Here is a 13,857-nt window from a genome sequence, read left to right as displayed (position 1 = left end):
GCTAGTGCTGTTGCCACACATCAAGAAGGTCCTTGGTTCAATTCCATTTGATCCTTTTTCACACGCGGACACGGGGAGAACATACGAACTCCACACAGATAGAATTTGATAGACAGATAGAATTTGCTGTGAGGAGAGAGAGCGCGAACCACTGCGCCAATTCTAATTCTTTAATTATATATATATTTATATTAATTTAATTAATTTTTATATTTATTAATTAATACATTTTGGGTGTTAGAGAGAAACAGTTTTAGGGTTTAGCTACATTATTTTTTTTATTACAAATTATCTCGCGTCATCTCAATTTTTCCACAAACAACGGGAACATCTAACGGATTGGCGATTGGATGACTATGAAATGATTTTAGACCAATGAGAATTCTCGTAGCATTTCACAGCGAGCAGAAATGTCATTGTGACACTGAAATAACAAACTTGAGTACAAATTCACAATTGTCTGTCTTTAGTCATTTTATTTTTTAGAAATTAATTATTAATTGATGGACAATATAGACAACATTTTGTGTGTCTGTGTGTGTGCGGATCTGCAGTCTTGGCAGCTTTTACCTTGGGATCAGATGAATGATTCACATCTCACGTACCTGCCTGGAAGCCCCCCCCCACACACACCTCCTTTGCTCTCTCTCTCTTTTCACATTATCTCCCCCACACACACACACTTCCGTTATAAAAGGCGTTGCAGCATCCGTACATCGTTCACAGTGGAGATCTTTTGGGTAACTTAGTGAAAAGTTTCTGACTTCCAGCAGAATGTCCAGAGACTCTCTGACTCCTGCCACCTTCGCAGCGGCAGACTACGTTGTGTTTGCCCTCATGCTTTTAGTGTCTGCAGCAGTTGGGGTCTATTTTGCCTGGGCAGACAGAACCAAGCAAAGTGCGGGGGACTTCCTAATCGGGGGGGGAAGTCTAACGCTACTGCCTGTCTCCCTGTCGCTGACGGCCAGCTTCATGTCAGCCATCACTGTGCTGTCCAACCCAGCCGAGGTGAGGCTTCAGTACATTCCAAGGGTGCAAGTGTACAAGTACAAGTGATGTTGTGGCTCTTTCTGTCTGCAGGATGTAGTTTTAAATGCAAGAAAGCTTAGCTTCATATTCATTATTCTTCCTGCAGGTGTACTGCTATGGAGCCAATATTATATATTATGGCATCACCTATATATTTACAATGGTGATCACATCTGAGATCTTTCTCCCAGTCTTTTATCGGCTGGACATCACCAGCACGTATGAGGTGAGTGAGATCACACATTATTGTCTATTTGGGAAGGAAATTAAATGAATCATTTGAAGATACGTATATGAAATAATGCTAACATTTATTTACCTGTGTAGTACTAGAGAAGGCAACACAATTCTTTGACTACCACACACACACACATACATTTACTGCATATTATTATATTTACGTGGTCGAAATAAATAAATAAATAAATAAATAAAATAAATAAATGGTTATTAAATATAATTAAAAAAATAGGTAATTAAAAACCACTTCGATATTATAAGATATAGTATAGTCTAAATAATTCAAAAGGAAAATAATAATTTCATGCAGCTCAGTTGGTGCTTTAACATCACGACTATCGTCTTAAGAGCAGCAGGTAAAGAAGCAAGATAAGGTAAGATAAGATAAGATAAGATAAGATAAGCTACGGTAAGCTACAACACGATATTAATTAGATTGGCTGTTCTGGAGGTCAGTGCACAGCGGTGGGTTTATGGTCCTGTAAGACTGTCTCTTATTGCTATTGACAGGTCTGCAGCTGTTTTTCTCCACGTACGTACGTACTTTGGGTAATCATCACATGTCATTTCTACTGTGTGTTTCACATTTCAAGTACCTGGAGCTGCGTTTCGACAGAACTACGCGTATTCTGGGGACTCTGAGCTTCATCTGTCAGACAGTGAGCAAGAAGTCCAGCAACACATAATCAAACTTTTTATTTAAAGCCAATAATTCAGATACGCCATCCATTTACGGCTACTTCCTGTCTCTCTGGCCATCTCAGATCCTCTACACTGGAATTGTCATCTACACCCCAGCTCTTGCTTTAACCCAAGGTCAGTTGTTTTTGGACCACAACGGTTCGATTCATTAAAGAGAGCACTCAAAACCCGGTTGAGCGTGTCTGAAATCTTACCCCTCCTTCTCTGCAGCAACCGGCATAGATCTGTGGGGGGCAGTTATTTCCACAGGAGTAGTCTGTACATTCTACTGCACACTGGTATGTAACTAAAGCTGCTGGACTGTATTCTTAACATGCATTTTCTTTTCTTTTTTATCACTGACTATATTCCCCAGAATTGTTATTCCGGTATTTGAATTTCTGCCGTGCATTAGACAAAATGATCTGTGTGTGTGCTCTGCTTTGTTCCAGGGCGGTCTGAAAGCAGTGATGTGGACAGATGTGATTCAGGTCGGAGCTGCTGGCGCCTGTTCTTTGATTCAAATGGGAATTTAGAGTTAAGATGACTGCTCAAGAAGACAGGGATGGCCAAGCATGCGTCACGCCTTTTGTGTGGTTCCTGAAAACAATACCGTTAAATAGCAGTATGCCCCCCCCCCCCCCCCCCCCCGAAGAGCAGAGAGTCCAGCCCCTCTTGAGGGGTTCAGTTCCAGAGCTCAAGCTTTGTAATCACATATATGCTTATAATATTTACTGATGTGCAATATTAATTTATTAACCAGAATGAGGAAAGCTCCCTAAAGTTGTCCAAACGTGTCCCTCCAGCTTGGTGTCATGTTTGCAGGCTTCCTATCTGTCATCATCAGGTCTGTCGTTTTGCAAGGCGGGGTCGCCCCCATCATTTCAGATTCACAAGAAGGAGGAAGACTCAACCTTCGGGAGTGAGTATGCATTTATTACCCTCGCCGAAGGGGAGGCGAGGGTATTGCAATTGGGTGCGTTTGTTTGTTTGTATGTTTGTCTGTCTGTTTGTTTGTCTGTCCGAGCGCATAAGTCAAAAACTAGTAACCCAATCGACTTGACATTTTTACACAAGCAAGGTTCTGTCCGTGGCTCGGTCCTCCCCGAGAATGGCGTTGATCCGGATCTGGATGTAGATTCTGGAATTATTTTTACATCTGGAATCGTGCCTCTGCTGTAAACTGCCACTTTAAGAGGGAGGGACACGAATGGCATGATGGGAAAAAGAGTCCAGAAGGTGTCTTGTGGTACGTTCTGGAGCAGCAAGCTAGAGCAGGTTTGGCCCCTCTGATCCGGAAGCCCTGTTTACTGTCTCACAAGATCCAATAGTCTTTTGGAGGCGAGGGTCTGCAATCTCTGATTGTCTTTCTAGTTTGAGTGTGTTTCCGTTTAATGGAGGGAGGAGAATATTACTTTCCAATGCAGCTGAAGAAGAGGAGCGAGATCATGTTTGCAAATTGCAGCAGTGTATTATTATTATGCCTCAGGAGAACATGTCGGGGCGCTTAGCGGGAAGATATGCAGTGTCTTCTAGCGAGTTCTTTTGTGTTTATGGTGTTGAAACATTCAAAGCATTTCCTGCTTGTTAATTTATTTCATTCCGCCTGTCTCTCTCCATGGCGCCGAAGAATCGTACTTGAAATTCAAAACTGCTGTCTTTACCCGTTTAACCAGCTTTGATACAAACCCTCTGAGGAGACACACCTTTTGGACCATAACCATTGGTGGGACATTCATCTGGACCACTATCTATGGGATCAACCAGTCCCAGGTGCAGAGATACATCTCCTGCAACACCATGACTCATGCCAGACTGTGAGTCCTGCAATGTTCATGCGATCGGAATACATCTGGAGGAGGAAAAATGATCTGTTCTATCGGGTGAAATGTATTAACAATGTCTAAATCACATCGTTTTCTTTGTTGTAGTGTTTGATTGGAGCGTTTAATGGAAATGTCAGACATTTGAACAAGCATTCCCCCCCTCCCCCCCTCCCCCCTTCCCCTCTTGGTGTGATTCTCCACGTTTCCAGAGCGCTGTGCATCAACATGCTCGGCATGGAAGCCATCCTGCTGCTCTCGGTGTTTGCAGGAATGTGCCTCTTCTCATTCTATAAGAGCTGTGACCCTTGGACCGCTGGACTGGTCTCTGCTCCCGATCAGGTACGAAGGACGGAGGCCTTTGGTGATCATTGCTTTTGTTAAAATACACAAACGCAGAACATTTGGTCTCGCTGAAGTTTTTAAAACAGAAAAACATTTTCCCGTGTGTGCTCGTGATCATAAATGACTCTCCGCTTTTTACTGATGGTTTAGGAACACATTCATCAATACACGTGCATTTACCGTGAGGCCGATCCCCTTGATGTGTCAATCCAGTGTCCCTCTTCCACTGCAGTTGATGCCATACTTAGTGATGGACACCTTGGCAGACTACCCTGGCGTCCCTGGGATGTTTGTTGCTGCTGCCTACAGTGGATCTTTAAGGTTAATGCTGTATTTGACATAAAGTTATATCATGTCATGTGACAGATCATGTCACGTGACCGTGTATCTGTGTTGTGACCACAGCACAGTGTCGTCCAGCATCAATGCATTGGCTGCAGTGACACTGGAGGACCTGATCAAACCATGCACTAACATGTCTGAGAAAAACCTGTCCTGGGTGTCTAAGGGACTGAGTGAGCAGACTGTCTTCAGCATTTCAGGCTCATAAGTTGTTGTTTTTAAAATCACTAATACTCTTAGATGTATGTTAAAGTCTTCCCCAATGTTTGCAGGTATTGCATATGGTGTTATTTGTATTGGAATGGCTGGACTGGCTTCACTCATGGGAGGAATCCTGCAGGTAGAGAGGAGCTGCTGTGCATATAGTTTTGAGTAAAACCAAATCTGGAAACATTTTAAATGCAGAAAACCATCTGAGATTCTTGATTTGTTACATAATTGACTGCAGCTTAAGTGATGCAATCTTCACCTTCTAAAGGCAGCCAGCAGCATATTTGGAATCATTGGAGGCCCTTTACTGGGTTTGTTCACGTTGGGGCTCCTCTGTCCGTTTGCCAACTCCAAAGTAAGCTTCCGTTCATTTTAACGTAGGTTTTTTTTTGTTTTCATGACATTCCCCATGACAAAATTAAGCTTTGCACAAAACGACAAAAGGAATCAGAAATCCACATGTGAATGATTTTTAATGCGATTACACTGACCAGAGCACTTCATCACTAAGCCCCTTGCAAACCATTTCTAAAGTATACAGTTTGGCCTTTTCAGCACTGACAATGTCTTGCAGGGAGCGTTGTCAGGGCTTGTCTCGGGGTTGGTTGTGTCTCTGTGGATGGCTATTGGAGCCTACACATACCCTCCGCCTCCCGAACTGACCCGACCTCTGCCTCTGAGCACCGAGGGCTGTAACTTCACCGCCACAGACGGCCTCAACGTAACCTTCACAGCTCCGCCTGCATTCACGACGCCCTTCGCTGCAGCCGCTGACGGAAGGTCAGTCCCTGTCTGACAGCAAAAAGAACAGTTTTTGTTGCATGCATTTTCTTTTTCAGACAAATAATGTATAATAATTAACATATGTGCAACTTTTACAAAGATCTATTTCTCCCAAAACCTGAGAAAACCTGTCTTGTTTATCTAAATTACTGCTGAGCTATGAATTATCTTCTTTCTGCCCACCTCCAGACCTCTGCTGGCAGGTACCTTGTATTCTGTGTCCTACCTTTACTCAAGTCCTATTGGAACTATAGTAGCGCTCAGTGTGGGACTAATAATCAGCTTGTGTACAGGTAAGAAACAGACATTAAGTTGCATCATTTACGTTTGTCTTATTTCATTACTTGCAATGAATTTGCTATTAAATTAATGTCAAGGCTGCTAATGTGTTCCCAATGTATTTTTAGGAGGCAGGAAGCAGAAGGTGGAGTCAAGGCTTACTCTCAGGAAAGAGGACACAAGTCTTTATCACATCGGCACGCTTTTGAAAGCGAGAGTGAGCGCCTCAGCAGTTACACTGCTAATAATAGTCGATTAATAACAGCTGTTGACTCTCTGCTTTGTGCTATTCCTTCTTGAGGCAAGGAGACGAAAGGGAAAGCTTGACTTGACAAGGGGGGGAGAGAAGACGTTCGGCAGCTCCAATCCTGCTTTCTGCGATGTTGAGTTGGTTTTAAGGAAAAGGAGTAATCCAACATGACATATGCAATTAATGTTTGTAACTCTATTACTTAATGTTTTTTTATCATGATCCAATATGTTGTAGGAAATAAATTACTGACGCGACAGTGATTAATTTGTACATTTAAATTCACAATGCATGTTCAAGGAGCGAGAAGGTCGAGTGATGGTGTTCGCCTTCCACCTTGCTGTCAGTAGTTTGCATGTTTTCAGTGTCTGCTACCATAGTCCAAATATTTTTAAGCGCATTTATTTAACCTTTCAAAACACATAAGAAATTTGGTCTTTATTACAAATTAAAAAAAATACTCACTTGAACAGTGACATGTAAATATACTCAGGTTAACATATCCTGTAGATCATATATTCAGGTTTTAGTAACAATAAATCTCCAGTATTGCATTGTAATCAATGTGCTTGCAATTTATAACCCATCTTAAGAGCAGAAACTTGACGCTGACTGCCCATGAACTTCTCCTGAAGAGAATTGGAAATGTTTCTGGAAATATATTTGACATTTTAACATTTCCTCTCTTTTTTTACACAAACCTTAAATGCAAATAAAAACAGCTGGATTAAAAAGTTCACAAAACAAACATCATGGAACTCAAATGTGTGTGTTTTCTTTCCTGTGGTGAAAGTGCATCAAACGGGTGCACTGCATTTGCAGCATCTCTTCAGGGTCATGATGAGAGAATCCCTCTTTTTCTCTGTTCAGGTGAGGAAGAGAGAAGCAAAGTCTATCGTAACAGAGAGCCGACTGTGATACTGAGATGGATTTAATAAACACTCAAATCACATTCAGTTTTGCTATTGATCATGTGTGATTTCATTGACAGAACATTTGAGCAGAAAAATCACTGCTTCATTTATATTTTTCTATGTTCAATTTATACTCGCTCAATACCATTTGAATATTCATTCATTCATGAATGAATACTTGAATATGTATGAACAAATGTCTGTTAAAACATGAAATACATACAGCAAGCAAGCTTTTTAAAATACATTATATCCATTATTAAAGCAGAAGACCTGATATTTGGACTGAGTGGTAATTGTGATGTCTCTCATATGGCCCGACATACACAAACAAAAGACAGCACGAAGGAACAAACAGGGAAGTCCAGAACTTCAAACCTTTCTGTCTGACCTGGTACAATCAAGTGTTCCAGGATGTCCCCAGATCTGTTCGTTCTTGTGCACCAACAAAAGTTAAAAGCACAGGGAACACGCAACACGTAGTGGTAAGCCTTATTGTCTCACAGCAAGAGGGTCACAGGTTAAAATTCGACTTACGGCCTTTCTGTGAGGAGTTTGCATGTTCTCACCCTGTCTGCCTGGGTTCTCTCAGGGTTCTCCGACTTCCTCCCACCACCAAAAACATGCAAATTAGGTGAATTAGTTACACTAAATTGCCCGTGAGTGTGTGAATGATTGTCTGTCTGTCTGTTGGCCTGTGTTTAACTGGCAGCTTGTCCAGGGTGTACCCCGCCTCTAGCCCGTTGACTGCTGGGATAGGCTCCAGAACGACCCGCAACCCAGTAACGGACAATAGGGGATCGGAAGATGAAGATGAAATATTGTGGTAAATTCAAGCATCATATGTTGAAAGTGATTTTACAATGATAATAGTTTTTTATGCAGTAAAGTGAGTAATTTAATATTGGGGTTACACATTTCTGTAAGGCATTAAATGTCAGTGTCACTTGGGGTAAAGTTAGTTTATTTTTCTTCAGTTCGGTGTCATGTTAGGCGATGATTTGCCTGGATTTCAGTTAGTCATGTCTCAGGGGGGGGGGGGGGGTTCTATATATTCTGCCCTTCTTTGTGAATTCCATTTTAACCTTCAGTTAGTCATTACTGGATTCCGTCTGAGCAGAGCTTCATATTAAACTGGGTTTTGCTAGTCAGTCCAGAGCAAAGCAAAATGTCAGCCGATTCTCTTGTAGCTGGCTCCCTTGTTGCAGCCGACTATGTGGTGTTCGCTCTCATGCTGGTGGTCTCCACCTCCATCGGGGTCTACTTTTCATGGGTCAACAGGCACCAAGAAAGCGCCAGAGACTTCCTAACCGGGGGTCGAACACTGACAGCCTTGCCCGTTTCCATGTCTTTGACGGCCAGCTTCACGTCTTCCATCACAGTGCTGTCCACCCCAGCCGAGGTAAGGTTGCTACAGTTCTTCATATCAAGGTTTCAAGGCAAAAACATTAACACATGACCACAGATCTTCCCCCGAGAGGTTATTTGATGCAGATTTGAACTGATTAGACATGTTCCGTTTTGTAGGTGTATCGTCATGGAGCCATCTTTGTATTTGTTGCATTGGGCCAAGCATTGTCGGTGGTGGTGGTGTCTGAAGTCTTTCTCCCAGTCTTCTACAGGCTGGCTGTTACCAGCACCTATGAGGTATGTATATATGTTTAAGTGCGTTTCATGATTATTATTTTTTTCATATTTTTTATGATTTTTTTTCATATTGCATATCATGAAATAGACCGACGGACATTTACCATTGCGCAATTGTTTTGACCCATAATAAGAACTGATAAAAATAAGTGTCATGTTCTGTTTCATCCTCTATCTATGGGATGTTTCTGTGTAATGCTATTATCCATACAAAAGTGAGCACAAATAATGTAAATGATGATTATCATTTAGACTCCATTTATTTACAAATATTTACACTGTCTCTTCCGTTATGTCAATACGAAGTATCTGGAGCTGCGTTTCAACAGAGCAACCCGTCTCCTAGGAACTGTGATCTTCATTGTTCAGACAGTGAGTGAGAACAAATCAACCTGCTCCACTTCACCCTGTCCTTTGCATCGTCCTCCCCAACACCAGCCACTCTCATGTCCTCCCTCACTACGTCCATGTATCTTCTCCTGGGTCGTCCTCTAGTCCTGTTCCCTGGCACTTCCATCCTCAGCATCCTTCTACCAATATAGTCCCCGTCTCTCCTCTGGACATGTCCAAACCATCAAAGTCTGGTCTCTCTGACCTTGTCTCCAAAACGTCTAACCTTCACTGTCCCTCTTATTGTCTCATTTCTAATCCTGTCCAACCTGGACACTCCCAAGAAGAACCTCAGCATCTTCATCTCCTCCACTTCTAGCTCCGCCTCCTGTCTTTTCCTCAGAGACACTGTCGCTAAGCCGTCCATCATGGCTGTCCTCACCACTGTCTCGAAGCCGTCCATCATGGCTGTCCTCACCACCGTCTTGTAGACCTGTCCCTTCTCTCCTACAGAGCACACCTGATACTTTCCTCTCATCATTCCAGCCTTCCTTCACAGGATTCTTCACCTCCTTTCCACATTCTCTCCATCACTCTGCACTGTTGACCCGAGGTACCTGAAGATTTTTTTTATATTACCCAAATTGGCCGCTTTTATTTATTTATACAAATTCTATTGTTTTAATTTTTTTAAATAAAAGCATTTTAAGTTATTTTTTTCTGCATTCTTTGTACCGAAAATTTACCAAACAGAGGACCTCAAAAAACCGAACCGACATGTCATACAACAATAACATCTAAACGATTCTAAAGACTATGTTAAGTCGCTAAATGTTTTCCACCTCACACAAGAATTTATGATGCCGTTCTAGAAGTCTAATTCATCCAGATTTCTAAATAAACCAGAGAAATAAATTGCGCCAAACCCAAGAAGCAGTTCACGAACTGACCGGACCCGTAGCATGTGGTCTTAATAATTGTTGGGTCTCTTCAAGGACCACAGTGCCACGGGGGTTAGCAGGGCAGAGTTCAGATAAAACGCAGTGAATACAGTCGGGCTAATGCTTCACCAAATCTCAGCCTAAACTGATTCCTACACGACCTTGGACCTTGGGTAAACTCCCCGGATGAGACAGTGTGGATCAGTTAACCCTATTGAAACGGAAGGCTGATATCTGACTTGAGCCGCTGTGCTCTAGGGTACAGTAGCGGTTAGGCTCTTCGCAGGTATGAATAAACCGGGGTTTTCACCTGGCATACAGGTCATCATATGCCTCAGGTCCTGCTGACCGCACTACCCACGAGGCTGCATTACAATACATAATGACAAGACATTTATTAATGAGACTAAATCATCAAATCTAATACATGAAGGTAATCTATGTCTGCATGACATTTCTCTGTCTAACACAGATGCTCTACAATGGAATTGTCATCTATGGTCCAGCCCTTGCTTTCAGTCAAAGTATGTTGTTTTCAGTCCACGTTTTTCACATCAAATTATTACTAGCATCAGAATACTACTAACATCCCTCAGTGTGTTATTAGAGACTTCTGTTTGGTATCCTCTGTTCTCTCTCTCCACAGTTGCTGATATAGATCTGTGGGGTGGAATTATTTCAACAGGCATTGTGTGTACTCTGTACTGCACATTGGTTAGTAAATAAATATGAACATAATACTGCATAGATGAGTTGTACCATGGAAAACTGACTATATTTAAATACATTTAATTGGTTTTATCCACAGAGGTATGGATAAATGAAATAACCAATATCTGATTAAGATCTATATCCCTACAGGGAGGACTGAAAGCAGTGGTGTGGACTGATGTATTCCAGGTAGGTCTCGCTCTGAATAAAAATAAAAATAGAATAGAGGCGATTCTTCCTCATTGCCAATCAAAAGAAAAAGAACAAACTGTTTCACTAGTGACAAATGTCATCCATTCACAATCCTATTTAAAGATAATACAGTGTAGTAGCACATACAATCAAAGTAAATTTAGTAATTTAAATCCAATAATGTTACAATAAAATATAACCTTTATTTTCAAACATTAGGTGTCATTTTCCCAACCCAACGGTGTCTTATTTTTTCTCCTAGATCGGAATAATGCTTTCAGGTGTTCTGGCAGTCATCATTAAGTCTGTGATCTTACAAGGCGGCCTCTCCACCATCATTTCTGATTCACAACAAGGAGGAAGACTCAACTTTTTGGAGTGAGTATGAAACCCCAGTGGTTGAGAGAGAGAATAAATCAATGCGGTAGTTTGCTTGTATCTAAAATTATGAATCATGTGTAGCTTGAAGAAAGTTATCAAAGTGTATGTATGGATTAGAATCTGTTAAAAATACACATCAACTCCGATTCACTTTCACTTTTCATGGTTGGTGTATAAAGATACCAAGCACAATTTAGAACCGTTTGACGATGATCCAGATCACCATGTGGACGATGTAAATCTAAATACAAGGGGAATGAGCAGCTTGGCGGAGGTCTGCGCTCTCTGAGTACTTTTCTAGTTTACTATTGAATCTTTTGTTCAAATATGTAGACGAGACAATTGAGGTCGTCTCTTGTGTTGCACTTTTGAACAAACTGGATTGTTTAAAACACTATGAATAGAATAATGAATTAATAAACAAATGTGACCTGAATCTTTGTGTTTCACCAGTTTTGACACAAACCCTCTGAGGAGACACACTTTTTGGACGATGGTCATTGGGCAAACGTTGGGCTGGACTGCTGTAAACGGGATTATCCAATCCCAGGTGCAGCGATATGTCTCCTGCAAAAGCCTCACTCATGCCAGAATGTGAGTCACACTTTGCTGTGTTTTTTATTGGACACTGTCATGTCTATGTATTTCATAGAAAAAGATCTTGCACTACGTGGACCCTTTATTTGAAAATTTAAATCAGCTGGAGTTCTCTTCTTTATTTGTCACACTCCAGATCTGTAGCAGGACAAAGACAGCTTACTTACTTTCTTCTTTGTGGGTTATTTCCTCTTTTCTGAGGTCGCTACAAGACAGTGATAAATCCTAATGTACCGGTAGGTTTCTGGGTGGACTGTCTTTTTTCTCGTCTGATGGTATAGACAGGGAAGTTCCAACACTCTTTTTAGACTGTTGTCTGTTTCTTCAAATGCTGACATTCTTATGCCTTGCCCAACTTTTGAATCAAAAGCAATTGTTTTTCATTCATTCATCTTCTGAACCGCTTTGTCCGTTACCAGGTCGCGGGTCCTGCTAGACTAGAGCATATCCCAGCAGTCAACGGGCGAGAGGCAGGGTACACCCTGGACAGGCCGCCAGTTCAACGCAAGGCCACATATAGACAGACAATGATTCACACACACACAGTCACCCCTATGGGCAATTGACCTTTCCGTGACTCACTCCCTTCTGCCCCCCCTAATGCAGACATAGCGGTCTGTGACACTATTTGACCGGAATGGATGACAATGTATTACGTACAATGTGGAGTTTACATGATTTCCGTTGTGATCTCTCGGACACGTTTTGTAAGGATACCAATCTTTTGCTGAGGATCAAACAGAAAGGATTTAAATATTTCAGCAGAGGCTTTTTTCAACTCAGATTTTGTGTTATTTCTCCAAGGAACTGTGGAAATAAGTGACAGTGCTGCACTTACTTCAACTTGATATGAAAATCTAAATATTTTAGAAAAACATTCAAATGAAAGCATTCCATGAACCAATTCTGAAGAAACACAAGCACAAGTCCTGCTTTTCACTCAATTCTCAATTGCACACCACACTTTTGTCAGATCACGACACACAATTCTCTTTATTTTGCACAATCCATGTAGAACACGCTGCCATTATAATGGCGGCGCGGAGGAGAACATTTTTTCATCGAAGAAAGGCAAGAGCCGACCTGCTCAGATGGGACCCTCGTGGCAGGATACGCCATGGATGCCTGCGACAAATGGAGAGTTGTCTGTCTCGTGGTCCTATCTGTAGATGACATTGAAGATATTTGGCCATTTGGCTTATTGGTGGTGTGGTATCTGCTAATTGAGATGGGAGTTGCCCTGGTATAGCGGAAAGTCTCCAAGACTGAGGCATTCAAAGTTCTTGATAAATTGACCATGGATCTAAAAGTGCTTTTCAGGGTTTTGGGTGATCGTGTGGTGGTTCAAATCAAGGACCTTTAGCTGTGAGCTCAGGGATCGATGAATGGACGAATGGCAGAAAGTGGATACCATCTTGCACCAGCAGGTGGCGCTGTATTGACAGATGTCCGGACTTGGCACTGGCTTGGAGGGACTGAAGTCTCATCTTGGGTCCCGAAATTAGGAATAACTAAAGACCCCCCCCCCCCTGTCTGTTTCTGTAACCAAAACATATTCCCAAGGACAGTTCACAGTTGTTGATTCTAGCCGTTGATCTCATCGAATGTAATTTTGTTGTCGTACTATACTTGTAATGACAATATTATCTGTTCTGATTCTGATTCCATGAATTTGAGTTTCATTGTTCCTTTCTTTTTCCAGAGCTCTGTATATCTGTATGTTAGGTCTGTGCACTTTCGTGGTGTCTGCGGTGTTTGTCGGAATGTGCCTCTTCTCATTCTATAAGAACTGTGACCCATGGACATCTGGACAAGTCTCTAATCCTGATCAGGTATAAAACAAGATACTTGGTATAGCTGAAGTTTATGTTTGTTATATTTGCCTTTATATCTTTACATACAAATAGATAATTTACAGTATAACAATATTATGTCATAAATGCTCTTCTCAGTTGATGCCGTATTTGGTGATGGACATCTTGACTGACTATCCTGGCCTTCCTGGACTATTTTTTGCAGCCGTATGTAGCGGCACGCTAAGGTTCATGCTCATGAAAGTTACCCCACACCATAGATCCAATGGCCACACTCAACATTTTAAGTTGTATCATGATGACAACTGTGCTAATCACTAAGGAAGACTGTGTAAAGAATAATGTATA

At 41.7% G+C, this 13,857-nt stretch overlaps 2 protein-coding genes across 2 annotated transcripts in view; both read left to right on the top strand.

The window, feature by feature from the left end:
- The first annotated feature begins 774 nt into the window (after positions 1-774).
- LOC137911084 (sodium-coupled monocarboxylate transporter 1-like) lies at positions 775-6,900 on the top strand. The gene is made up of 17 exons (XM_068755504.1): positions 775-1,008; positions 1,136-1,255; positions 1,863-1,928; positions 2,034-2,085; positions 2,182-2,249; positions 2,403-2,441; positions 2,757-2,872; positions 3,627-3,767; positions 3,986-4,115; positions 4,351-4,439; positions 4,524-4,633; positions 4,733-4,800; positions 4,939-5,025; positions 5,245-5,450; positions 5,643-5,746; positions 5,861-5,949; positions 6,853-6,900. The coding sequence occupies exons 1-17, from the start codon at positions 775-777 to the stop codon at positions 6,898-6,900; spliced, it is 1,767 nt and encodes a 588-aa protein (XP_068611605.1).
- A 1,164-nt stretch (positions 6,901-8,064) lies between these two features.
- Positions 8,065-13,857, top strand: part of LOC137911083 (sodium-coupled monocarboxylate transporter 1-like) — a 13,303-nt gene continuing 7,510 nt past the window's right edge. Inside the window, exons 1-8 of the mRNA XM_068755503.1 lie at positions 8,065-8,298; positions 8,424-8,543; positions 8,850-8,915; positions 10,287-10,338; positions 10,461-10,528; positions 10,676-10,714; positions 10,980-11,095; positions 11,552-11,692. Coding sequence (XP_068611604.1) covers positions 8,065-8,298; positions 8,424-8,543; positions 8,850-8,915; positions 10,287-10,338; positions 10,461-10,528; positions 10,676-10,714; positions 10,980-11,095; positions 11,552-11,692 — 836 coding nt within the window. The remainder of the gene's footprint in view (positions 8,299-8,423; positions 8,544-8,849; positions 8,916-10,286; positions 10,339-10,460; positions 10,529-10,675; positions 10,715-10,979; positions 11,096-11,551; positions 11,693-13,857) is intronic.

The sequence above is a fragment of the Brachionichthys hirsutus genome, chromosome 22 (genome assembly GCF_040956055.1).
Source record: "Brachionichthys hirsutus isolate HB-005 chromosome 22, CSIRO-AGI_Bhir_v1, whole genome shotgun sequence".
Lineage (NCBI taxonomy): Eukaryota > Metazoa > Chordata > Actinopteri > Lophiiformes > Brachionichthyidae > Brachionichthys > Brachionichthys hirsutus.
This window is presented reverse-complemented; position numbering and strand designations above follow the sequence as displayed.

Bases quoted from the DNA above. Each gene is read 5' to 3' on its own strand.
- LOC137911084 (XM_068755504.1), top strand. From the start codon at position 775: ATGTCCAGAGACTCTCTGACTCCTGCCACCTTCGCAGCGGCAGACTAC. The intron at 2,086-2,181 runs GTCAGTTGTTTT...CCTTCTCTGCAG, and splicing joins AGCTCTTGCTTTAACCCAAG to CAACCGGCATAGATCTGTGG. The intron at 5,747-5,860 runs GTAAGAAACAGA...ATGTATTTTTAG, and splicing joins AATAATCAGCTTGTGTACAG to GAGGCAGGAAGCAGAAGGTG.